This window comes from Haliotis asinina, chromosome 14 (assembly GCF_037392515.1).
Source record: "Haliotis asinina isolate JCU_RB_2024 chromosome 14, JCU_Hal_asi_v2, whole genome shotgun sequence".
NCBI lineage: Eukaryota > Metazoa > Mollusca > Gastropoda > Lepetellida > Haliotidae > Haliotis > Haliotis asinina.
In genome coordinates, this window is record NC_090293.1 from 30,843,803 (window position 1) to 30,871,426 (window position 27,624).

General features: G+C 39.3%; 1 protein-coding gene across 1 annotated transcript; it reads right to left on the minus strand.

Annotated features, from left to right (window-relative positions):
* Positions 1-408: 408 nt before the first annotated feature.
* On the minus strand, positions 409-25,895 carry LOC137261475 (uncharacterized). Its single transcript, XM_067799229.1, has 14 exons — positions 25,669-25,895; positions 21,256-21,277; positions 17,454-17,525; positions 16,785-16,915; positions 15,707-15,809; positions 15,187-15,302; positions 14,768-14,840; positions 10,507-10,668; positions 8,831-8,881; positions 6,673-6,901; positions 4,987-5,120; positions 4,565-4,652; positions 3,429-3,552; positions 409-2,754 (listed from the first exon to the last, which is right to left on the minus strand). Exons 1-14 carry the CDS (start codon positions 25,728-25,730, stop codon positions 1,509-1,511), a joined length of 2,613 nt encoding a protein of 870 aa, XP_067655330.1. The 5' UTR covers positions 25,731-25,895; the 3' UTR covers positions 409-1,508.
* Positions 25,896-27,624: the final 1,729 nt, after the last annotated feature.

Below are 27,624 nucleotides of genomic sequence, written 5' to 3' on the forward strand. Positions count from 1 at the left end.
ACAAGGCATTTAGAATTATCATAACACAACAATCCACAAATTAACCACAACATTCAAGGTAGCATTTATTTTCCAATCAAAATGGCTTGTTCATATTTTCCTTCGCAACATAAGCAACTCAGTTGTTTCATCACCTAAGATGGCCTACATGCTGACTGATGGACTAGAGAATTCAGGGTTTGGCCCGGTCGGCAAACCTGACCACCCATTCTCATTAAGTCACCTTACAACAAGCATGGCTTGCTGAAGACTAATTCAAGTTGTATCTTTATAGTTCTGCAGATTGATATCCTATTGGGGTAAGACATCTTATTTGATGGAAGCCCTGTTCAACTGGGACATGGTCATCAGGACCAAAATATGTTTTATCTGAAAATAATCCACTTTTGCCAAAGAAAACAAACCACATGCTCCATGCCTTTTATTAAAAAAACAACAGGCGTCATGGTAATCTGACAAAATACAACATCCACTGAAAGATTTGGACAGTTTATAATAAACATTGGACAAGATACTCTGATTCAAGATATGTTACTTTATGTATTTAGTTGGCCAACTAACTCCAGAGTCACACAGTATCACTGAGATAAAACCCTCGCTCATTACACCTAAGTCCTGGGTTTGATTACAAGAGGCATAAGCCCTACTTATACTGAGGATTGTTCATCCTAAATATTTATTCACCCTCTATTTCCCAGACTATAACATCTCCATTCTGTTACAACAGTGAGCAGTGGGGTAGCGTTGTAGTCAAAGTGTTCACTCACTACATCAAATACCCTGGTTCAATTCCCCACATGGGTAAATACATTCAGTAAAAATTAGCTAAATTTACCCATTAATTGTTTAGGTATGTATAGCACTTATTAAATTCAGTTTGACACATCCCAAGACCAATAAAGCAAAGACCATGGGACAAATGTATTATTGCCATAACATTATTCATCAAGGACAGCCAATGGAACCAAATCAAAACTGCCAATACCACTGCTATATAAAAAATATACTGTTACAATCAGCTAACATAACATACATAATAACTATGTTGGCCAAACTTTAGCATCTTATGGCATGCCTGTGAACAAAGAGATTTGGCTAAGATCTTAACTTTCTTAACCACCTCCCCCCCCACACACACATACACACGTACCATCATCATTGTGTTTGTTAATCTATGACATGACATTGCACAAAAGGATCGTTCTGCTAAATTGATCGAAAGTGCCAAACCCACATAAACTGCAGGTTGTTTTCCCCCAAACACATATATATTAATCATACTATATGTTAGTAAACTGCTTTCATTCAACCATGCTAACTAGTGCTGAAGTTAGTATTAATGAACACTGTTGAATGAAACGAAATTAATTTTGGACAGAAGAATCATAAGCAATGTTTGATGCCATTCAGTACAGCTGAATATTACTTCCCATAAATTAGTAGTCACATTTACCATGCCGTGGAGCTCGTATAATATTGACAATAATGGACTATATATGGATATATAATCAACAATAGCCTGCAGATAGTAATCTTTTCCTGAGATCTTGAGAAATGGAGTCACTGATTCTGTTGACAAGCCTGGAGTGTTTGCTGTTCCCAGTAATTGAGCTGCTTCTCCTTTGGTTACCTGCTGAGTGGCAACGCTTCAGACTAGGGCTAGTGCTACGGTCTGAACTTCGACCACTGCTAGCACTTCTCGGCTTCAGATCGTTCCTAACCTGGACCTGACTTGTAGATGCTGTACATTCTGATGACAAACACTCTTTCCTCTGTTCGCTTGTCCTACTGTTTGGTGTAGGTTCATTCATGAACCTACATTCAATCACTGACTCAGATCTGATCTCCATGCCTGTGACCTCAGTCTTGTCACTGTCAAGCTCCTCAAGGTCAGTGTGTCCCTCTCTGGCAATAGTCGGACCATCCAGTTCAGGATCTGGACTTGAGGTACATGGCACTTCAGTCACTTGATTGAACTTGACTGACATGGGTGAGGACAAGGGATTACTTCTCTCTTCTGATTTTAGGACGTCTGACTCACAATTGTCAGTCTTGCGAGCAGGAGAGGTCTGACTGTACATTTCTTCCAGGTCCTGAGACTCGGCTATCTGCTCCAGTAGAGCTATTGTCCCAATCTGTCCAACTTCTACAATCTTGGGTTTGCTGTGGTCCATGTGGGGTACTGGCACCTCAACATCCTCACAGTGTCCGCTGTCCATATAACCAACACCTTCATCACAAATCACAGCTCCCTTTATCTGTCCGCCCCAAACCTGAGGTTCGTTGTTCTGAAGCTCCTCCTCGAAAGACTCATACCCAAAGTCAGCCCCCTTGAGACTGGGTTCTTTGTCATTCCTCCTCTCAGCTAGGTCCATCCTGTCCTCTAGTCTGGCATCTTCACAAAATGCCACTGCAACTTCTCGATCCCCAACTCCTGGTGTCGGAGTCTGTTGGTGAAAGCTATCTCCCTCCATATTTTCAGACTGTTCGTCTTTCGCATCTCTGCCTCTTTTTCTCCGAATGAAGGCAGGAGCTGTGACAGGCCTGTCTTCACCCAAGCGGCCCTTCCCTTTCTGGACCTGTTTCATGCTGGTGTGTCGGTACAGGTGGTCCTTGTGGATGTGCCTGACTGGTGTGAAGGTTCGCTCATGCAGTTTGGTGAACAGGTTGCCCTTGGGGGATGAATCATAGCATCGAGACACCAGGACAAAGTGTGATCCTCGTCTTGTTTTTACCTGCTGCCAGCCTCGGTATCTAAACAATTACATTCATTGTGAGTCAACCTCTTTGAGTGTCATATTAGTGTGAGTGAGTGAGTTTAGTTGTATGCCACACTCAGGATTACTTTAGCTATATGGTGGCGATCTCTAAATAATAAAGTGAGAAGCAGACAATCCAGCAGTCAACAGCTCAAGCATCAATTTGTGCAAGTGGGATGCAATGACATGTGTCAACCAAGTCAGCGAGCCTGACACCACCAAAGCCTGTCAGTCACCTCTTACAACAAGCATGGGTTACTGAAGATCAATTCCAACCCAAATCTTCACAGATGGCATTTCAGAAGTTGGGAAGTACAACATAGAGAAACTTTATAGACAACAATTTTTTTTTGTGAGTGCAACATTTTGATACAGATTCTTGTACTCTGCTTTACAATGGTACATAAACCTGTATCAAATTGTTGCACTGATGAAATACAGAAATTGTATCCGTAAAGTTTGTCTATATTAAACATTGAGTTAGACTGACATTTAATCCCAGAAATAGCTCTCTTATCTGATGATATCTGTCTACTAAAAATATAAACAAATCCAAAAGAGACTGAAAACAAAATGTGCAGGATAGTCTTCATATTTATACTCTAAGCATGGAAGATAGAATAAAGACTTAAGAGTTAGGAAGTAAATATTTAAGGGCTTGATATTAACCTGGCATCACATTTGCGAGCATGAGATGGAGGCAGCCTCAATTTGGGGTGAACCAGCTCCTCAATCACCTCCTCTGTCCAGTGGGTGGACTTGGGAGGTTCTGACTTCGGCTCTGGTGGAGGAACTGATAAAATATAACAGACATCCCAATGAACGTGTAATCAGACAGAGGCTTGATAATGGTATTGTCAGAGTATATGCCAAATCAAGCTAGAACAATAGAAGGCAGGTTCTCCAGCATATCAGAGAGAGACACACCAGACACGGAGTATAACAAGACAGACAGGGAGTATAATATATCAGACAAGGAGTATAACACACCAGACAAGGAGCATACCACACCATACAGGGAGTATGAGATACCACACTGAGACTATAAAATACCAGAAAGGGAATATAAAATTCCAGACGGGGAGTATAATATACCAGACAGGGAGTATAAAACACCAGAGAGGGACTATAACATACCAGACAGGGAGTGTAACACACAAGACAGGGAGTATAACACACCAGACAGGGATCACAACATACCAGACAGGGAGTATCACATACAAAACTGAGACTATAGCATACCAGTCAGGTAGTATAACTTACCAGACAGGGAGTATAACACACCAGACCGGGGGTATAATATACAAAACTGAGACTATAACATACCAGAAAGGTAGTATAAAATACCAGACAGGAAGTGTAACATACCAGACAAGGACTATAACATACCAGACAGGGAGTATAACACACCAGACAGGAAGTATAGCATACCAGACAGGGAGTATAACATGCCAGACAAGGAGTATAGCACACCAGACAAGGAGTATAACATACCAGACAAAGAGTATCACCCCAGACAGGGAGCATAACAAACCAGACAGTTAGTATAACACAGGGAGTATAACATACCAGACTGGGACTATAACATACCAGAAAAGAAGTATAACATACCAGACAGAGTATGACATACCAGACAGGGAGTATGACATATTGGATAGGGAGTATAATATGATACAAAGGGAGTATAACTTACCACAAAGGGAGTATAACATGTCAGACCAGGAGTATAACATACCAGACAGGTACTATAATATACCAGACATATCAGACAGAGACTGTAACACACAATAGACATCACAGCCTACCTGGTGGGGGTCTCTGAGCTAGCTTGTCACGGTACCCCGGCAAATAGTGGTCCATCTTCTCTTCCTTGTCTATGTCATACTTGCTGTCCTGTTGAGATAAGAGAGAAAGTTGAGTTAGTAACCAGTCTCACCAATTCAATAGTAACACTGTAGTACCTTCCTGGCAACTACACTTCTGTATAGTACAGGCACTGAAACTCTGAATGATATTAGAAACCATCACAGTAGATTACCTGACAAATTATCCAAATGCAAGTGTGTAAATATTATGTTTATGAACACTCCCTGAAGTTATCAAGCAAAATCTTTTCCTCCTTAAAGCAGTAATTAATTTGTTTAGAAAGTTGACCAGAAATCAATCTTGTGGTGAAATGAAAAAGAGAGTCTTTACAAACTGTGGAGTCAGCTCAACTGTGACTTGCCATAGTGATCATATCAAACTTCAGGCCATTTAGCTTCGTTTCAACCTCCGACAAATCTCCCCTGGTGACAACTCGGGGTGTTGTCAGTCGCTGATACTGCCTCGTTGTGGGACGATCCGCAAACAGAGACGTTGCTGTATATATCCAAGAAAAATTTACTATAAAATTGTTTGAGATGCATTATGAGCTAAGAGTGAGGTCAATCTAATCTCAGAGGAAAGATGAAAGTGATGTTTCTTAAGATGAGATGCAAGATTTCCACTTTGGTAAATTCTTCAAACATAGCTACACTGCTGAAAAATGATTGTCGGACCGAATTTGGAATCCAAACTCAGGATAATAGGTGAGTGAGTGAGTGAGTTTAGTTTTACATCGCACTCAGCAGTATTGTAGCTATTTGGCTGTGTTCTGTAAATTTTCAAGTCTGAACCAGACAATCTAGTGATCAACAGCATGACCATCAATCTGCGCAATTGGGAACCGATAACCTTACAAATTCAAGGTGGGTACACCAGAAATGGGCTTCACACTTTGTACCCATGAGGGGAAATGAACTCAGTTCTTCATTGTGACAAACCAATGCCTTAATCACTGGGCTACCCCACAACCGTGAAAGTTTTTAGTAATGAGCGTCAGAGTGAAGAGTGAAGGACCTGCAATGTCACATCAGGGAAACAAGAATGGGCTTCACTCATATTTACTTAGGAAGAATTGAACCTGGATCTTCCTTGTGATGATCCACAGCTTTGACCACTTGCCTTTAATATTGCCATTGGCTTATGTTGGACATGTAACCATTGACAAAGCAATATGAATGATAATTTCTTTATTATAATTGTGATTTCAGCTTAGTGTTAAAACAAACATCACTATCTTTATACTCAAAAAGTCCTCGATTCTAACCAAAATCTTCATGAGCAGCCACAAAGTATGTACTTTCCATGCCAGCTTTTTAGCATTACTTTTGTTTGTAAAATGGGAGAATGGTTGATATTTAATCAAGTTTGGTATTACAAAGTATTTTAGGCAAATATATCAATGTCACCACTTTTCTGTTTGATATTGTAAAATATCCATGACATTTTTTGTAGAACCTATCTGGAAATGTGGTCAAGTGTTTGTATCTTTGTTGAACCTATCATCTTTCAGTGTAATCACTGTTTAACAGAATCCTTTCTTGTACTAAATCATTTAATTTATCATAAGGGTTTTGGTGACTTCACAAACCACTTTCACAAACAAAAGGTACTTACCATGAGGATATTTACAGCTACCACTAAACAAAAGTCAAGATGATAAACCTCCCAGGCCCCTACTTGAGTTATTTTAACTCAAACTGGATTTTTTTTAAAGATATTGAAAGATATTTGTGTTGTGCTCTGGAAAGAAAGCTCATTTCTCCCTTTTGAGTCCAAATTGTTTCCATTAAAGCAGAGAAAAATATAAATGACAAAAATATGCAAAAGGCACCACTTCAAGGTCTGCCTCATATATCTACCATGTTTTGTTGAAAGATATAGACAGGTTTTCGAGTTGTGCTCCAGAAATGAAATTTCTTGTTGAAAAAAATTGAATGTTTGTTTTAATTTATGCTCTGGAAACCAAATGATTACAAACGGATAGATAGACAAGCTGTTGGATATATCCCCCTCCTTAATATGCAAGGGATAAGAGAATTGTACTTACACCTGGCTGTGGAAGGCACCGATCGAAGCCTCTGTCTGACTGTCTGATACGCCTCCCTTGCTGTGGTCTCAATGGCCTTCTGCTTCTCTTCTTTGGGTCCATACATACTTAGATTGGGCGCTGTAATTGGTCGTTCCCTAATGTAGCCTGCATGAGCTCGATACACACGCTTCTGTGAGCGTCCCACTTCATTCTTCAGATGACAGTAGCTCTTCTTGTGGAACTTGGTCTGGAAGAAATTTTAATGTTTGTTTAATTCTTTGGAAATGTGTCTTTGATGCCAAAACCAAATTAAAAGCCAGTAATACTGTAGTGTACTATACATTGAATTGACCAAAAATACATATAGAAAGTGTTCTTATGTTCTCTGTTCATCTGGTTAAAGTGTTCTGTTTATGGTTCAAATTCTGAAGTATTATATTTGTACAGTTATTGAAAAGCCTTCACATCAGCAGTGCATGTTCTGCTGTCTACACAAGCTCTGCTGGAGCAATATGTACTTAAACACAACAGCTGACAAATCTGCTATATATACGTCAACACAACAGCTGACAAATCTGCTATATGTATGCAAACACAACAGCTGACAAATCTGTCATCAACATCATGATGTTTTTATAATATAACTATCATGTATATATGCATCAAGACTGTCTCCTAATATATGTATACACTGACACTCATACAATGTACATGCACCATGACTGTCACACAATATGTATATATCATGACTGTCACAGTGTACATTGACTGTCACAGTGTACATATACCATGACTGTCTCACAACATATATATAACATGACTGTCACACAACATACATATAACATGACTAGCTTTATCACCATGTTCCCAGTGTTATGTTATATTCAGTTCATGCCATAAAACACCTTAGTGATACCAATGTTCATGCATCAGTTTTTGTTTATATACATCTGTATGCCCCTAAAAGACCAGAGTTTAGACACTGAATTACACCAGACTCACCTCTGACACTTTGTGTACTCTACACAAGTGTTATATATGCATTATGAAATTTATGTCACAGACATATGAGCAACCAACAAAACAATTTCTATAAAGATGTAGAATCTATACTATAAGTAAAATCCATAGCAGTTCCCTGACTTTTACTGTTAGCATTAAAGACCCACAAAGACCTGAGTCTATGACTGCATCTGAAGTAGAAAGTATTTCTGGAAGTTCTGTTTAGATCTTTTGACTGTTTATGACAGCTCAGTTCTTCTTCCTGATCTCAAGTCATAATAAATTCAGCATGTAGAATTTACTCAAAATCTGGTCAAGCGCTTAATGGTTTTTGACTGGAGTAGAGCCAATTGGCTTATCAGATATACTCAGCAAAGAAAGTGGAGGACCAACCCAACTTTCAATACTAAAGTATTTAATAATTCATATTATGATCCACATAATGCTTAAATATAGATTATCAGGGTGTTCCTTAACTTTTTTTGTTGAGTATATATTAATTTTGTTCAATTTCAAATAAGTACCAAAATCTTTAATACTGAAGAAAAGGCTAACAATAAAGATACAATGCTTCAAAATCAGATAACTTTCTGGAAAAACTATAAACCTCTTCTTCTACCTTACAAAGCATGCTTTTCGAACATCAGTAGTATAACTGTCAGTTTGTCCCACATTATTTTCCCTAGAACCTAGCTCTCCCTGCAATGCTAAAGTCCTGAAGCAAGTCTAGATTTCCCTAGGTTCTCCCAACTCAGTTCGCTCCTTTTCAATATAAATAGGTTTATTTGTTACTATCAAAATCACATATATTCAGCAACTACGTGTTAGCCTAAGTGCTTTGCTGCACACTGATCCTGATTACTAAAGTCATGGGTGTCGTTGTACAAAGTGATCTTAGCGCTAAGATGACCGTACCTCCCATACTTTAACATAGGGTAAGGTAGCCTTAGCGTTAAGGTTGTATTTGTTCAACAGCAATATGGTAAACAATCACCACTATAAACACACAACTATCTGCTGGCTTTTAGCAGAGACCACATGATAATATAATATTATATAATCTCTGCACATAGATACAGGATATATATGTGCAAACACTAAGCAGCTGCTGTCTACTTTGCTCCCGCAAACTATGCTGTCAACTACTAGTGGGTATGCCGCCACCACGGATTACCTCCACCTCCAGCCAGTGGGCATACTCATCACTAAATTTACGCTCCTCCAGCTGAAAAACATGCGTTAGAAACAACGAAATCTAAAACATACAGACATAATAGAAAGGTTAGGAACTACACTACAAGTGACAGTTATGACATTTGGGTGTATACAGCTGCAGGTGAGATAAAGATGCAATCAATGTACACATGTCAAGCAACTGAGATGGCACAATTAATGTTGTAAAGCTAAGGTGACTTGAAGACACAATTAATGTCTGTAAATCTATGGGGAGATGAGGATACAATCAAAGTGTCTACATGTGAGCAGAGGATCCAATCAAGACTGTACAGGTGAGTTGGTAATACATTCAGAAGTGTACAGGTGCGTTGAGGATACAATCAGTGAGTGCAGGTGCTGGAATATCGCTGAGAGCGGCATTAAACTAAGGTCACTCATGTAACATTAGGCCTGATTTTGTATTTTGGGGTTTACACTTTTCATGTTAATGCTACATTGCTTTAATGTTCTTTCATATAAGTTGGGTGAAAAATCCTGGCAGGCTAAAATATTTATTTCTGACTTTGTCTGCAGTGTTAGTTGTATGTCCTTTTCAGCTTACATTGTTTATTCACATTGTGGTGAGCATGTAAGTTGTTGCATTGCTAAATAACAACATAATCCTTTTCAAATTTAAAGTTCAACAGAACTTTTTTCAGATTAAAAAATATTACAGTATATGCTTGATAAAATAATGTTAATCCTAAAACATAACTGTTAATAAATTGCCCTGAAAATCAGTTGAAGTATCCACCACAAAAATATTTTGTCTCAACAGAAGACTATAAGGACCTCCAAGGAATTAAACTGGCAAACACTTAAACTCCTATTAAGTCACAACACAAAAATTAGTTCATGAATTTCACTGTAGTTGGTGGTGACACTCTGAACCAGGTGTTCATACCTGCATGTATATTAACTAAACGTATTAGTTCAGCTAAAGCTAGACATTATCTTTTTACATTAGAAGGTATGTGTTAATGCATAAACTATGTACAACAAACAGATAGATCGTCTTATATAGTGACAGTAACACACTGCTTAGTATTAATCAAAGATTATATTTCAGCCTGTTGATATGACAGCTGTTATCTTAAATGATAAAACATTCCTACTTAAGCCAGACCAGTTTTATTTCTTGTTTTTATGGACCCACTCGTCATATTTTTTAAAGAATAAGAAAAGAAATTACAATAAATTTACCCGCTAAAAAAATATAATGTTAAGATAATTTATGCGGGATAAAGACTTTGACTATGCGAGGCATTTTGTCGGATAGTAAAACATTTGTATCAGTTCTCAGAGAATTTAAACAGAACTATCTGATAATATTTGTATTAGAAATCAGTGCTTTGACCACCTCAGAGAGTGTGAACTTGAAAAACAATGCCTTTGTGGATGTTGTTCTGCTCCCGCCTTTAGGTTTTTTGAGGACAAAAATCCGTAAAACAAAAAATAAAATTAGTCTGGCCTTTAAGGTTATTATTGTCTAAATGGATTGATTTGGATTAGGGTCGTTTGACATGTTTGATTCAGAATTTGACTTTGGGGAACATAATATATATATCCAATAAGTTATAAAGGAATAAAAAGTTCTAAGACATAAACATTATGAATTCTCAATGTGTATATTACCTGTTGAATCCGTGCCTCATTGGTGATGGGTGGTTCCTTAAACATTCTGTTACTGCCAAGGGATTCGTGTCCAAAGTCCCATTCATCCTTGAGATATTTTTTGTTTAGCTCCCAGGCAATGCGGTCGTCATGGTGACACAGAAGCTTCTCAAAGTCAACCAGCTAATTAGAAAGAAAATATATAAATGCTGATGAGAGCAAACAAAGGAATGCCTAAAATTGTTGATGAAAAAGAAATGATTCATTGAGGTTTAAGCAAATAGTAAAATAATCAAAATAGAAGATTGTGTATTTTCAATAGATTAGGACATATTGGTGATGCAAAGAGCCATACCTTTTGTCATGCAGAGCTGAATCCCTTAGGCATCTCAGGATGTGCTGATTTAGCCAGACAATGATTCTCAGTATTAATTTCAGGTGTCTAAGACATGCACATATGGTCAAAGCCTGTGATCCATAACACGCTTGATTTCCAAGAACTTTGATCATTTCATTTCAAATGCTCTCTGGCATTAAGCCTATCACAAATAGAGTCACACAATGTTTTGCTATACATTTTTGCATCACCAAATATTTCAAATATTATCTTGTATGTGTATTGAACAAGCTATTATACTTTCTAGGTCAAAAATAAACTGTGTGACCATGTAATTCATGCTTTAATTGATTCTTTTATGTCTGGCACAACCAATAAGAAAGAGGTGCAAAATATGATACCAAACACTTGGTCCTCCTTAATGAGGACAGTTAATCCTGTGAGTATGTGTGTCTTGGGGTTTAAAACTAAGTCTCCAGCAACAACTGGGTGGGAGCACCAGAAATCACCTTCACACATGGTATGTATATACTGGGATTCAAACTTGGGCTTTCAGTTTGTCAATGTGTCAAACAAATGGGTTAACCGCTTGGCTTTAGTTCTATGCCACCTTTAGCAATATTCCAGCAATAACATGGCCTGAGCACCAGAAATGGACTTTACACATTGTGCCCATGTGGGAACTCAAACCAGGTCTTCAGCATGACAAGCGAACACTCTAACCTCTAGGCTACCCCACCACCCCCTCCTCTAGTGACCCAAAATGGTCCTTATAATAAGTCTTATGCTTGACAAATTGTTTAATAATTAATATGAATTGAAGCAGCATGTACTTGTTACACATAAACATCAAGTAGTGTTAAAGAAAGAATAAATATAGCAGTACTTACAGGATATTCCATTTCGTACAGCTAGCTACAATTAAGTCTGTCTATCTCTGTGTTGTGAGTTTGACTAAGGAACTCACTAACCTCTGGTAATTATCTCTGTCTGCTCAACTAACGGAAACATTATCTCCGAAACTTGGCGAGTGATTGTGTGCACCGTTGCATGCCATGTCAGCAGTTCAAACAGTTATATAAGGTTCAGTAAAAGGCCAGTTTTGATCAGTCCATAATGTTCAATAGAAGACTAGATCCCTATATACTTTTCTTATGTTTCACAGATTACAATGAATGAATTATGACCACCCCTTTAAACTAAAGTACTACATTTCCAGATCTAAGATTTTATAAAAGATTAATAAAATGAAATTTCCTTGTGGAGACCCTGTTCATATCTTCAGTATATAAACATACGCTTGACAAAGACCCATACATTGACCTTTGCAATGCAGCTATTTGACGTTACATTCCCAAAATGTATTTTTTACGTTTATTTTACACCATAGCTCTAAAGTCTTTAGGAAATAATTTCATTAATTTTGTGTGTGTAACTTTTCATTACTTTTGAAGACAAATAAAAACTTCAGGAAAATCAGGCAGGTATTTAGAAGACATATTATAATGTTACATGTATTTGAATGATTCTATTTCTATAAACTTTGATAAACAATTGAATTTGCAGAACCTATGTTAAAGAGTTTCACATGCTGCATAAAAGCCAACAAATATTATCAAACCAGAGAAAATTAATTATTCAACAGTGTAAACACCTTTGCATGAACGAAAAGTCTTCTTTCATATCAATTCTAAGTACCTACTCAAAACTATGATCCTACAAATGTAATAACATTGTCATTAAAAGCCTAAGGACCACTGTAGCTTCTGAAGGTCAGTATTACAGGTGAACTTGAGTTTATCTGTCTTAATTACAGGTGAGACAGGTGTGGAAACGATGAGGCGTGAAACATGGGTATAGAGAGTCAGTCACTGAGATAGATCTGGGTGACATGTACGTGAGTTAATGCAGAGTTGGGGTCGACGCCAACACCGAGGGAGAGCTGTGTATTGTGCCATGCGGTCCTGTCTGCTCCACTGAGGTTACAAATGAGGCGATGTTAAGAAGGATGATCTCAGAGAGTCAGTTAACCTGACTTCTATGAATGTGAGTTAGACTAATGCATAGTCCCTGAATATATATCATTTTGATTGTAACAAATAAACCCATTCAAATTGAAAAGGAGCCCCAGGGATTCAGAACCTGAGGAATTCTAGACTTTCTTCATACAGTGTTTTAGCACTGCAGATAGGGCTTGGTGGTAGAGAAAATAATGCTGTCCTGGAACTATGAGATTGACTATACATGAGTGTGTGAGCTGGGTTTTAACAGACTGATATCTTAGACTTGCAGCCCCACAACAAAACCTGTCATCTATGGTGTCATCTTAGGCAAGTGGGGCGGTGGGATAGCCTAGTGGTTAAAGCGTTCGCTCGTCACACTGAAGACCTGGGTTCGATTCCCCACATGGATACAATGTGTGAGGCCCATTTTCTGGTGTCCCCCGCCGTGATATAACTGGAATATTGCTAAAAACGGTGTAAAACCAAACTAACTCACTCACTCACTCACTCACTCACTCACTCACTCACTCACTCACTCACTCACTCACTCACTCACTCACTCACTCACTCTTAGGCAAGTGGCTTAAGTCAAAATGTGGCTGTGTTCTACCAACAGCAAATGGTTACCTGTTAGGATGGGCATGTGACTAGCCCTTACAGTGCCTCTAAAGCAGTAGTGGTATTCAGATTAATTAACTGAAATAATCCAAGAGCGTTCCCAGTGACCAAACGACCAAGAAATCGATCGCACTTTCTCACAGTCGAACACAAACAGTTTTGGAACTAATTTTATTCTCTTTGAAACACTTAACTGACAATGAGACATATCTTCAAATTTGTAATTTGCCTGAAAACTTGCTTAATTTTTAGAAAACTCACTTCACTAACAGGAGCGTCATGACTGAATATTTCTTGAAGACTCCAGGAAGTTTATGTCCAAACTATATTAATATTCACCTTAAAGTAATAAGTTCCATATCAGTCTCTCTCTCCCTCCCTCTCACTCTCTCTTCTCTGTCTCTCCCCTCTCCCTCTCTCTCAATCTCTCTCTCTCCCTCACACACACACACACACACACACACACACACACACACACACACACACACACCCACACACACAACACACACCACACACACACACACACACACACACACACACACACACACACACACACACACACACACACACACACACAGTGAGTGTTTATTTAGTGAGTCTGAAGTTTTGCTGGGAAGTAGATATACTGCTTATACTACATTCCCACCCATTTTTTATTGCAATGATAGAAGCCAGGAATATGTAAATTGATTAACTCGGGAACCTGTGTTGTAGCATAAGGGAGACAACTCTATATATACCCTGATATGAATTTAACACCCTCAACTATTACAATTAGATTGTAGCCAAAAGATGGTGTTTTTGGTAGGTAAAAAGTGTGTGAACTCAGATTATGACACATCTGCAAGCTTATGTTGATAAGAATCAGTTCATGATTTAGTTAATCCCTGTGAATCAAGCAGAACTTAAAGGCCAATGCCCCATATCATCCCATACAATTTAGCTTCAGATATAAAACAAAATGGCTGCCAGGAGATAGAGAAACAGTCAGCCATGTTTTGAGGTAAAAAGGGACTATGAGTGTTTAACAAGTGTCTCATTACTTGAAAAAGTTGTCATAGTATTCTTCTGACTAATGCTGCTATAACAAAAAACTGAAAAACTGTCCCCAAGATTGCTTTAGTCAATTTAACTTTTTAAATCAAACTCACTTTCGAAAACCACAGCCTAAAAATGATCATTTATGGACAGAAGCAATCCAGTGGTTGATATTATAAGCAATAACCCACACTCAGCCAAGTCACCACTCTGACCATCTATTACACTTAAAGCAGCCAGTTACAACAATTACGGTGTGGCTGATTACCTATCTGGTGGGTCTGACCTTAAAGAGTTGGTTCTCCTTGCCTTCTGTGTATTCCATATCTGCATGGCTGAAGCCGGTGTGGAGGTCGCACCTGTTGTCAGAGGGCATTATTTTAGATGACACTTGTAATGAATTAGCGCAACCAATTTTCTTTATACTTTGCTCTGACTCATTGAACCAGGATGCAGATGACAAATCTATTTTTCATTGAAATTCACATGGACAAATGTAACCACAAGGTTCTGTAGCTCACCTTTTGTCATATTTTCATGACTAGACTTCATTTGTCATGCCAAACATCCGGGTTCTATTCCCCACACCGGCACAATGTGTGAAGCCCATTTCTGGTAACCCTGCCATGATATTGCTGGAATATTGCTAAAAGCGGCATGCAACTAAACTCACTCACTCACTCTTATGGACTGGTCCTAACATACCAGAGTATGAGATCAAAGAATTCCGCGAGCTGGATCCGCCCAGTCTCCTCGAAGTGCTCCTTCATGTGTTTGATCCGATGCATCAACTTCATTGGTGCTATCATCCTCCCACACATCTGCAACAGTGGCAACAAGTCAGTAAACTGAATTGCATGCAACTATCGACATATCACCAAAGAGGCTAACTTAGTCAAATAGATCAAGACGGTTGGTGGACAATCTGGATATTTCATCTCTTCTTCTCCATGGCTTCTGAAACATTTTTGGGTTAACAGTTAAGATACAACGCAGTTACGGTCTAGGGGTCCTAGTTCTTGGTAAAGGCTAGGGTTCAAGGTTTTGGTCAAGGTTTCAAGCATCTTGGATATCCCCAGCATATACGTTTCGATAACTCTCCACTATACTCTGGATACATCTACAGTCCTGCCCAACTTCATACGCCAATTCTTAACATACTGACAATGACTGAACGGAAGAATTCTTAGGGCTACGAACATTTCCAGTATAAAGCACCTAGTACCTTCAGACATCTCAACAGAGTATGTTTGTCCAACAACATGCCCTTCATGTCCCCTGCCTCGTAAAGCTGATATGCCACCCGCACATTGTGTAGCTCCTCAAACCTGCAACATACGGAAAGGGTTACAAGACTACCACACTGCCACATGTATCCAATTTATTAACATCAAGGGACCTGTTAAGGTCAAGGTTAGAATTGATCTTCAGTAACCCATGCAAATAATGGGATCTTGTGGTCAGGATTGCGTTGATAGATGCTCATGATGTTGATCACTGGATTGTCTGCTCACAACTCAGTTACCTACAGACCGCCACCACATAGCTGGAATATTGCTGAGTGCGGCATTAAACAACAAACAAGCAAACTAATATCAAGGCTTTATGGTCAAGACAGCAGTAGTGTATCAGGTTACCTGTGACAAGACATTGTAGTGATGAGAGCAAGAATGTAAGTTGTTACACATGACAGGGAATTATTGTAGCAATACCAGCAAGATTGTAAGATGTTACACATGGCAGGGCATTATTGTACCAATACCAGCAAGAATGTAAGATGTGACACATGACAGGGCATCATTGTAGCAATACAAGCAAGAATGTAAGATGTGACACATGACAGGGCATTATTGTAGCAATACAAGCAAGAATGTAAGATGTGACACATGACAGGGCATTATTGTGGCAATACAAGCAAGAATATAAGATGTTACACATGACAGGGAATTATTGTAGCAATACCAGCAAGAATGTAAGATGTGACACATGACAGGGCATTATTGTAGCAATACCAGCAAGAATGTAAGATGTTACACATGACAGGGCATTATTGTAGCAATACAAGCAAGAATGTAAGATGTTACATGTGACAGGTCGCTGTAGCAATACCAGCAAGAATGTAAGATGTGACACATGACAAGGCATTATTGTAGCAATACCAGCAAGAATGTAAGATGTTACACATGACAGGGAATCATTGTAGTAATACCAGCAAGAATGGAAGATGTTACACATGACATGACATTGTAGCAATACCAGCAAGAATGTAAGATGCTGCTGACAACAACAAGACTGTTACTCACGACAAAGCTTTGTGGTCAAGCAGCATCATGACTTTCCTCATGACGGCCATGTTCCACTCAGCGCTGTGCATGTTGACCGTCTGGTGCAGGGCCTTGTATAGGAGCTTGTACTCCAGCATGAGCAGGACATTCTGCAGGGGAACAGGAACAAGTTAACAGATTCAACATATGAGTAACAGCAGAAACAGTCTCTGGTGTAACTTAAACTCCACACACTTCTTTTCAGTAACTCTCCTACCCTCAGAAATTCCTATGTGATGAGTTCGTGTCATGAAACCATGTTTGGTAAAATATCACCAGTTTATATTTGCGGTAATGGTCTGAAACAGGCTGAAACGTTGTTAGCCAAGCGGAAAGTTTTGTTCCAACTCGTCTGTCTCACACTGAGCTCGATTTTCTGGTAGGTGCGTATTTTTAAATGAAACACCTAATTTCTAATTAGTAAACGTCTTGCATGGAAAGACCTTACGGACTAGGAACCCTTCCCTGCCTGATTTGACTGTCTTGTCTCGGTCTTATCATGGCTCTCAATCAATGGCACCAATGTCCACTAACGGCGAGGCTAATGTTTTAACGTATGCTTCTGTGATCATTCTGGTCAGGGACTAAATAAGTATTTGATATGCCTCGCAGTTGTTAAACTAGTGAAAGCAAAGGTATATAATATACCTTGATAAGAATGCCGTCTTTTTCCACTGTAATTTCGTCCGTGACATTGCTTTCGAAAAGGTCCACTTGGAACTGAAAATAATGAAGGAGAACATCACGTGTACTGCAAATATGTAACTTTTCTGTACTTTCCGATATGTATCTCAAGATCGCATTACGCATATGAGTGTGTTAGTTCACAGCACGACGGGGGCCACCAGAAATAGGCTTCACACATCGTATCCAAATGACCATTCGCCCGGGGTGTTGGTAATGATGGTGGTGATTTGTAAGGAGCTGCATGTACAATGTGAATGGCCCCGTCCCCTACAAACTTAATGTACAAAGTAAGTGACACGCCACCGCCTTTCTGGGATAATAAAATAAGGTCTCCGTGGCTTTCGGCACGGAGTTTGGGTGCATTATGCTGACATGGTGGGCTAGCACTTTAAACAAGCAATATTGTGGACTAAAACGCGCACACGCGCACACGCGCACACGCGCACACGCGCACACGCACACACACGCACACACGCACACTCGCACACAAACCAGGTAATATATTCTCTATATTTGCTTTAGGTCTGCATGTCAGACTACCTTTCTGGCAACGCTATTTGTATTGTGAAAATAATAATTTATTCGGAGAGAGAGGCATCCAAGCATCCTGAAAAAAAACCCACTTAATTTTGTCTTGAAATCCAGTTTGTTTGTTTTTCATAAATCCTACGTCATGGTCTCTGTCTGACAGTCCCTGAACCACAGTATTTCCCCTAACGCCTGCTCCCTGCTAAAATGGTAAACCTCTACATGAAGCAAATCTAGATTTCCCAAAGTCCTCACTGGGGCTCCTTTTCAATCGATACCGGTTCATTCGTTTATTTGTTACTATCAAAAGTACATATATACATACTCTTCAAAAACGTAGGGGAACGTGAACTTTGAAGTCAGATAGAAAGAAAGCCCATCGAGGAACGTTACAATAACATTCATCTTGTGTATGCAGCATCATTTCACGTTATCACTACACGCAAAACACAATGCATGGAAAGCACGTGCACAACGTGGGAGCCTCCTACACGTGCTTGGAGTATCATAAATAATTATAATGTATCCTGACGTTTTTCAGGAAGGTTATGTATCCTGACGTTTTTCAGGAAGGTTATGTATCTTGACGTTTTTCAGGAAGGTTATGTATCCTGACGTTTTTCAGGAAGGTTATGTATCTTGACGTTTTTCAGGAAGGTTATGTATCTTGACGGTTTTTCAGGAAGGTTATGTATCTTGACGGTTTTTCAGGAAGGTTATGTATCTTGACGTTTTTCAGGAAGGTTGTGTATCTTGACGTTTTTCAGGAAGGTTATGTATCTTGACGTTTTTCAGGAAGGTTGTGTATCTTGACGTTTTTCAAAGCTTGATTGAATTATCGAAGCTGTGCTATTGTCGACAGTATGGAATCGATTGCAACAACAAAATTTATCGTTCGTGAACATCAATAGCCGTATGTAAAATATTTTCAAAAATAGTTGTCAACACCCTTTTATATGACATTTGTTCTCATCGAAAATACACTTTTTTGAAGAGTGCGTCTTTAAGTGTGTCAAAGTACTGTAAACAAAGGGCATAGTGAACTAGAAGGGCATTGACTTCAATTACCATGTCGGATTATTGATTATCAATTGACGACTGATCGATCGATCAATCAGATATTTATTGTTGATTTGTCAACCCCTGGAGCTCTAGTTCTTGTTTACATTGTTTTAGGTTTTCATTTCACTATAATACCCCTTTCTTTTTTGTGGTTTAATGATTTTTTTGTTTGCTTGTTGTTTTCACCGCATTCAGCAATAGTCTGTAAATAATCGAGTCTGGAAGACACAATCCTGTGATCAACAGCATGAGCATCAGTCTACGCATCTGGGATATGATGACATGTGTCAAACAAGTCAGCGAGCCTGACCACCCGATCCCGTTAGTCGCCTCTCACGACAAGCATGGGTTGCTGAAGATCAATTCTAACCCGGATCTTCACGGGTCGGTTTAACAAAGAACTTGAGTAGATGGTGGACAACAATTGTCCATCTATGTCCATAAACTGGTAGTATCCAGTTTACAAAACCATTTCATTTTCAGCATCACCCTTGATGTCTGGTCTTAATTTAGAAACTCGTAAATTAAAGGTTCTTGAGAGGCATACTCTAATATACGACAAAATGTTATGGATATCGTTTTCACGACGTTTCTTGGCTACGCCTTGCCCCTAAGTCAGGTGGATGAACAACGAAGGGGCAAGGAATAGCCCAGAAACGTCGTGAAAACAATGAAGAAGTTGACATCCAAACCATTTGTCCTATATCATAAATTAAACACTAATTAAAAAATAAAGTTTAATGATTTTTACTTTCAAATCAAGTCTAAGGGGTATATCATATCATTGACTAGACGTGTGTCACTGCCCTCTGGGCCTTGATTTTCGAAGCTGAATAAGCGTTAGGATAGTCGTAAGTGCCATACATTTCGGGATTTTCATCGGGATTTTTTTTCTTTATAGATTGAATTGGCATTTTTGATGATATGTTTCGGTAAGTATCAGAATCTGCAATGTTGTGTTTTACGTTGCATGTGACGACTATGCTAGCGCTAAGAGAGCTACGAAAATCTGGGTCCTAGACTGGCATACCTGGTCACGGTGTTATGCAAGCTATTAACCAGTCACGACGATGTGTATTTCACTAGCAATCAGTCATGTTCATATGTATTTCACAAGCATGTGTTTAAGTCGACGACAAACACGAGCACTACCTGAACACTAGATTGGCGAACAACCTATTCGGTTTTAAAGTCAATATTGACTTTACTCTTACATGAGAGGTTTCTTAGTTGTTAGTGCGTACAGTGTATGTCTAAACTCTCTCAAAATTAACGTCCAGTTTACAGCATTTGAAATAGTGGTCTTTATTTTGCCACGTTGATAGACTAGAATTGAGTCTACGGAACTACCTTAACATTTTTAACCAAAAGAAGTCTAACCCACATTTTGTAAATTGAGTCGTTTGTGCAGTTGTGACTATATCATAAGTATATGTCTGTTTCAGCAGTATTGTATATATACGATGTTGTTTGTAAACCAAATCGAGTCGGGTCCAGACAATCCAGTGATTGTCGTCATGCGATATGAGGACAGGGCATGTGTTATGAAATAATGATGATACCAAGTGTTCTCGAAAAGGTGAACCTAGCCTGTCCCACCGGAAGCACCAGCCATATGGATATGCAAAGTCCAGCCATTTTTTTTCACCTGAAAACACGCCTGACACATTCATATTATATATCTTATCACAGCAACTTAAAAGACTTGTAGAGTGCATAAGACATGAACAATGGGACTGTTTGTTCATATTGATTTTAAAAACATGCTAACATTTCAACAATAATATGTTTTACCTAGGTAAGGATACATTGTTTGACGTTAACAATAGTGTTCGTTAACAATGAGATTGTTTGTATCAAGCCAAAAACAGTGTTTCTATTACGTCCATTATTGTGTCTTTATGACATCAGCAATAATATTTCTAGTACGCCAATAATATCGGACGTATGACGTCAGCAGTAGTGCCTGAACGTCAGCAGCAGCATATATATCACAACAACACAGTCTCCATGACGTCACAGCAGTGTCTGTATAATGTCCACAATAATGCGTACATTACATAAACAGAAAAGCTTGTAGTACGTCAACAGTATTGCGTGTGTTATATTAACATTAATTATTACATTATATTGCCTATATTACATTAATCTCTATACTCAGTTTTCTACTCACCCCCAGAGTTCTTGCCAGGCAACTGCAAAAAATGGAAAAAGATCACACGTGATTCACTCAAAATATACATATATTCACGCAACCTTTTTCTTTCAAAATTCAGTTCAATCAAATATGCTGTCATTATCGATGCCCTGTCATTTTATCCTACGAACTTCTTAGACCCATTCTTAACACTTTGGCCACGATCAAAGTTCAAAGTTAAAAATTCTTAGGGCTACGAACGTACTAAAGGTCTTGTTCTTCTTCAAGAGCGCTACGTAGGAATAATTCTATGCTAGGTTAGTGATAGGAGAGACAGGCATTTACTGAGGGTCTGGTACACTGTGTAACCGAGGCTCATCATGCATAATGACAAACGTATAATCAAATAACCTCGTCTTTCCACACACTGTTAATCCGGATCACTGATTCTGACAAAAGTGAGTCTGTGTATGATCCGTTCCTTTATCGCAGTGAACGGTACTGCCAGAGTTGCTTGAACTTTCTGAGAAAACATAGTGTGTGTGTGTGTGTGTGTGTGTGTGTGTGTGTGTGTGTGTGTGTGTGTGTGTGTGTGTGTGTGTGTGTGTGTGTGTGTGTGTGTGTGTGTGTGTGTGTTGGCCTAATGGTTAAAGCGTTCGTGGGTTTGATTCCCCACACGGGTACAATGTTTGAAGCCCATTTCTGGTGTCCACCGCCTTGAAATTGTTGGAATATTGCTAAAGGCGGCGAAAAACCAAAGTCACACTCTCGATATTATCCGATGTGTCTGCTGGCACACTATCTCGAAATAAAAGCATAGAGCTACATGTTCACAGATTCCGTCAGTGTCTAGATGTTGTCATCTGCACCGTAACCGTATTTAACGTGACGTTAAGGCGTTGTTTCGTTTTTGTTGTGATTGATATTTTTATAAGTTACCACCTACACTGCTAGAATACGATGTCAACCATGTCTCTCACGACCTGTATGAGTTGCTAAGGGACTATTCTAAACCACAGTGTGTGTTATTAGTAGTAGAATAATAAAAATGGGAAATAAATGTACACACATAAACGAAATGCAATTTGGATAAGTGATATTGGGCTTGGTGGAAAGGCGATTTTGTTCGCCTCCAGTTCCCCGTCAAAGTGGTTCACGAACGCTGAACGCCCACAATGAAAGTAAGTATGGTTGAACTGTCGGTCAAATCATGACTGGGCCTACTTTCCACATGATTGGATTACCCGTATTTATCCCTTAAATATACCGTAGATCCCTCGTGATTTGTACCATTTACGTATGTATTTGCGGTAATTCGAATGAGAAAAGAAATACAAGGGGTGAGTTAAGTTTTACCCCGCAATATTCCAGCTTAAGGAGCGGCGGTCTCTAAATAATCTATTCTGGACCAGACAATCCAGTGATCAACAGTATGAGAATCGATATACGCAGTTGGGATACGATGACGTGTGTCAACCAAGCCTGACCACTAGATGCGTTAGTCTGCTCTTACGACAAGCATGGGTGACTGAAGACCAATTCTAACCCGGATCTTCACTAGCCAGGGAATACAAGGAATGGCTGAAAGGTTCTGAACCTAAGATACACTATGTTGTTTGAGTGGTCAGTTAGGTCTCCTCCCAGTTCCCAGTTTCTTGGAGAGGTGGAGTTGCCTAGTACAGTGTTCACTCGTCACTCTTAAATTGACCTTGGTTCGATTCCACGCATGGATACACACACATGAGGTGTCCACTGCCTTGATATTGCTTGAATATTGCTAACAATGCTGTGAAACCATGCCCACTCACTAACTCACAGAGTTCTGCCAAAGCTACTGGAAACCCTAGACCCCACTAATAAATAACTGAAAAGTGGGTATTAGTGAGGAGGGAGATGAACCTGTGGAAATCTAGAATGTTCATGTAGGATGGTTAATGCGGTTCAGGGGCTGAGACAGACTAGGGTGCCACTGGTGTAGGCGTAAATCCTGCTGGGGATGGCACAATTAGTCACGTCAGAAATGACGTCATTGTCATTTGCATAATGCTTGTGAGGTATAACTTTGTGTTCTGTATCCTAATCTTAACTAGACAACAGAACACATTATTTCACCTTCATTAAATAATTTTCCAAGCCATTCATTCGACAATGACCTAAGACGTCAGCTAGCATAAGCTGATTGTGTTTTGCATTTCCTTAGATCCTAGTGCTCAGACGCGATATCCAAAATGGAACATTGTGTCCAGTAGAACAGATTATCCTCTTAGCTCGAACGTTAATCTCTAAAACTTACTTCTACTAGAGAAAATGCGGTAACCTGTGCCTAGCGTTCTAAGTCGTGAGAAAAATTAACAAGCGAAGACCTGACTGCGTGAACAAGACGGTTAAGTCACTAACATACCCCAAACTTCATTTCTTTGTGTGCTACAACGTCTGAAATAAGTCTCTAAAATTTGCTTCCGTCAGACTAAATACGGTAACAAGTGCCTAACTCGACGTCGAGGGGATAATTAGCAAGCGAAGACTTGACTGAATAAACAACACCAACACACTTCAAACGTCATGTCTTTCTTTGTGTGCAACAAAGCTCGAAAAACAAATTTCAAAAATATTTAGTTCTGATACATAAGGCACCTATTCAGATGAGAATACGCTCAAAATGCATGCATTATGTAAACATCTTTTGTGGAAAGTGTTTGCAAGTTTGATTCAATACGTTCAGACTTTACTCTATATCTCCATACACCAATTCCATGATAAAGGTGACTTAGTTGGAGATTAGTTCAAAGCCGCATTTAAATCGGGTTTTTTTTCTTTTATCCTTTGATTAAAATGTTAGCACCGTTGACACTGTTTAGACAGTCTCACTCATTTTTTTTGAAACTCGACACACCTATCTCACTGATTAAAAAGACAAACAGCACTATTGTCTCTTTAGTCCGTGATCGGGGTAAGTGAGTCATGTTTTAGCAATATTCCAGCAATATCTCAGCAGCGAACACTAGAAACATGCCTCATTCATTTTACCCACGAGAGAAGCGAACCCGAACCTTCAGCGGGACGAAACAACGCTTTAACCACTAGGCTACCCTATCGCGACTCTACTTAATGGCGCGTGCGACAGACACAACCGGGACGTTGCGCTTTTGGTGCAGGTTGGGCGACATTCCCGCCTCAACAAGTCTGGTGACGTCAAACATGGGCCTCTTAGATTGTTCATTTGTCATGAAATGTGGTGTTACTTTCACATGAACCACACCACACGCAGAAAGACATTAATTTGATGTACCGTAAAGTCTCTACTTAATGAACAATATAGTTTAAGCGATATTCCAGCAGTCTGTTTTCATGTGAAATAGTCTCAACAGATTGTACTCACGCGAAATATAGTGTGACTCTGTCACGCTTCCTAGACGGTATTTCTTTACCGTAGTACGTAAAACGTAATTAAGTTTCTTTAGCTCCCAGAGACCCACTTGCACAAATGTGTCTGGGCTATACTGTCTTACCTGTATTTTAGCATGAGCGTGCAGTAACCATGGTGATAAGATCGTTTTGTCACGTCAACTCACCTCCAAGCAACATAGTTAATCACCCGCTCACAAACGACCTTATAATACCAGCCATTCACAAACGATGTTACCCTACCATTCATTCACAAACGATATTATACCACTCACAAACGATATTATCCTACCACCCACTCACCATATTATCACAATAATTCACAGAGATGTTATCCTACCATTCAGTCACAAATGATGTTATCCTACCATTCATTCATAAACGATGTTATTCCACGCACTCAAAAACGATATTATCCCACCACCCATTCACAGACGATAATATCCTACCACCATTCACAAATGATATTATCCCACTCACTCACCAACGATATTATCCCACTCACAAACGATGTTATCCTACTCAATCACAAACGAGATGATCCCACCACCCATTCACAAACAATGTTATCCCAATCACTCACAAACGATGTTATCGATCTCACCCACAAACAATAATATCCCTCGACTCACTCACTCACAAACTCACCCACAACCGATATCAAGCTAAATAAAAAGGTGAAATGTTTATTGTGCCTCAGGGCCTCACTTATATTTGTGGGCGTATCGCTTTTTATTGTCATTTAAAAAAAAATAATTTTGACTTTGCAGCGTCCCGATCATCCATTTGTCTCTATAAGAATGAGTGTCTGTAAGAACGAGTGTGACTGAATCTGCAACTCACTGGCACGTGCTAAACTTTCAAAGCTGTACTTCTGAGAGAAAAATTTTATTCGAAAGTCCTACCGCCCTCGTCACTTTTGAAAAAAATGTGCCCTTGAAACATTCATTTTTTTATGCAGCCCTATCAAAACAATCACAGTACTTCATTTGAATTCTACGGACATGACACTATCATTGGGGGTAACAAAGTAAAACAACCTACCCCAGTTCATCCCACTTGAGAAATCCTCTGCGTCTCGGGTACTTGATGTGGAATATCGCCATCGTGAAGACTCTTGTGTCAGTATCCTGTTGGATGTGGTGTTTACTCGCCCAGCATCTTGTTTCTCTAGGCTTGTGTCAGTATCCTGTTGGGTGTGGTGTTTACTCGCCCAGCATCTTGTTTCTCTAGGCTTGTGTCAGTATCCTTAGTTTTCTCACTGGCTGACACTGAAAATACATTCAATCATTGTCACCCTTTAAGATCTCTGTGCAAATGTGAAGATGATGGTGATGATGATGATGACGACGACGACGATGATAATGACGACGACGATGATGATGAGTTTAATTTCATGCAGCACTCAACAATATTCCAGCTATAAGGGGGAATGATGATGAGTATGATGGTGATGATGATGATGATGGCGATGATGATTATGGCGACGGCGACGACGACGACGAAGAAGAAGAGGAAGAAGAAGAAGAGGGTACAGTAGCCGAGTACTCTTGTGACGAGGCAGACAAAATATACGTAGATATTAGAGCCACGTGAAGCCGTGTTCCCCCAAATTGCACATTATAACATTATATCCCTGGTTCAAACAATGATACCCTAATCAGTTTCCAAGCTTCATCCCGTCCACCCAAATCCACATCCCTCTCCACCCCACTGTATCCACAACAAATCGATGAAAGCTATAAAACCTGCCTATGGTTCTTTCTAATCATTTCCTGTCAGTTAACAATGTTATATTTTGTTAGGCTCGTATTCGTGGAAAACATCTGACTAAATCACTGCTTGACAACGGAGCTCGGACTCGTTCGTAGTGTTGGTAGGTGGCCACTGTTTGGTGCTAAGGCAGGCTGGACGTAGTTACGGCTGTCTGTTGGAGTCGTTAGTCAGCAAATAACTATATCATGATCTTAGACACGATACAAAAACATTACCATGGACAGATGACTGGAGATGTAATTTCCTGAATATAACCAGCCTGTGTGGAATTATTGACTACGATGAATGATGTGGTAACCAATATGTTCTCAACGCAACTCTGGCTTTTTGTCGTTTTCAATAGAAGACATAAACATGAACGCTTACTTGTATCAGATTTCATTTGTTTGATAATTGAGTTTCTTTTGCTGGTCAGTATAGATAAAAGGCCGATTGTAATGCTGTTGATTAATGTAATTAATGCTTAATTACACATTTGTCCTCAGCATTTTTTTCAAATTTCAAGTTTCCACGTAGCTGACGTCAAAACAGCTCATCGTATCCCAGTTGAGTGATGCTCATGATATCGGCCACTGGATCACCTGGTTAAGACTCGTCACGTAGTTGTAATATTATTGAATGTGATGTTAATCAACAAACAAACAAATGCATCCAGGTAAACAACACATTTAACTTCCACCGACACCTATCTTTTATATCGCTACACAATATGATTGGCTGGTACGTTTTGTATCTTGTATTGTGTCATAAACATCAAATATGTGAAAGTTTCTTTACATATTTACTTACTATACTCCTATATCAACCAGTGTACACTGAAGTCAGTGCTGATTCTGTCGTTAGCCATTGTACTCACCAGTAATCACAACTTCTTTCAGTAAGTCACCTTAATCCTCATATTGTTACTAGGCGTTAATCCATAATCCCCTCGCCCCTGTCTGAACCACGGGGTGGACGAAGCACACATTTCCCACCCCCACGGGCTGTATGCTTCACCTAAGGCAATCGCGTACAGAGAGTCCAATTAAACAGGGAATCAGAATATCACGATATTTCAATCACAACATCTGGTACATGCATATCACTTCTTGTGTTCCACATACTTTTCCATGCCGGTTTTGTTCAGTTTACCAACAGGTCACAAATCCAAACTGCGATCTGGAAATATTCCATACAAATATAAATGTTCACAGAGCACAGACTGAGAGTACTCGTTGCATTTAC

What these genes read in the sequence shown, in the direction of transcription:
- LOC137261475 (XM_067799229.1), bottom strand. Translation starts at nt 25,730, where the DNA reads ATGGCGATATTCCACATCAAGTACCCGAGACGCAGAGGATTTCTCAAG. An exon ending in CTTGACCACAAAGCTTTGTC is followed by an intron (nt 15,810 to 16,784) that starts GTGAGTAACAGT and finishes CGTATGTTGCAG; the next exon opens with GTTTGAGGAGCTACACAATG. An exon ending in AGTTTGATATGATCACTATG is followed by an intron (nt 4,653 to 4,986) that starts GCAAGTCACAGT and finishes TTATCTCAACAG; the next exon opens with GACAGCAAGTATGACATAGA.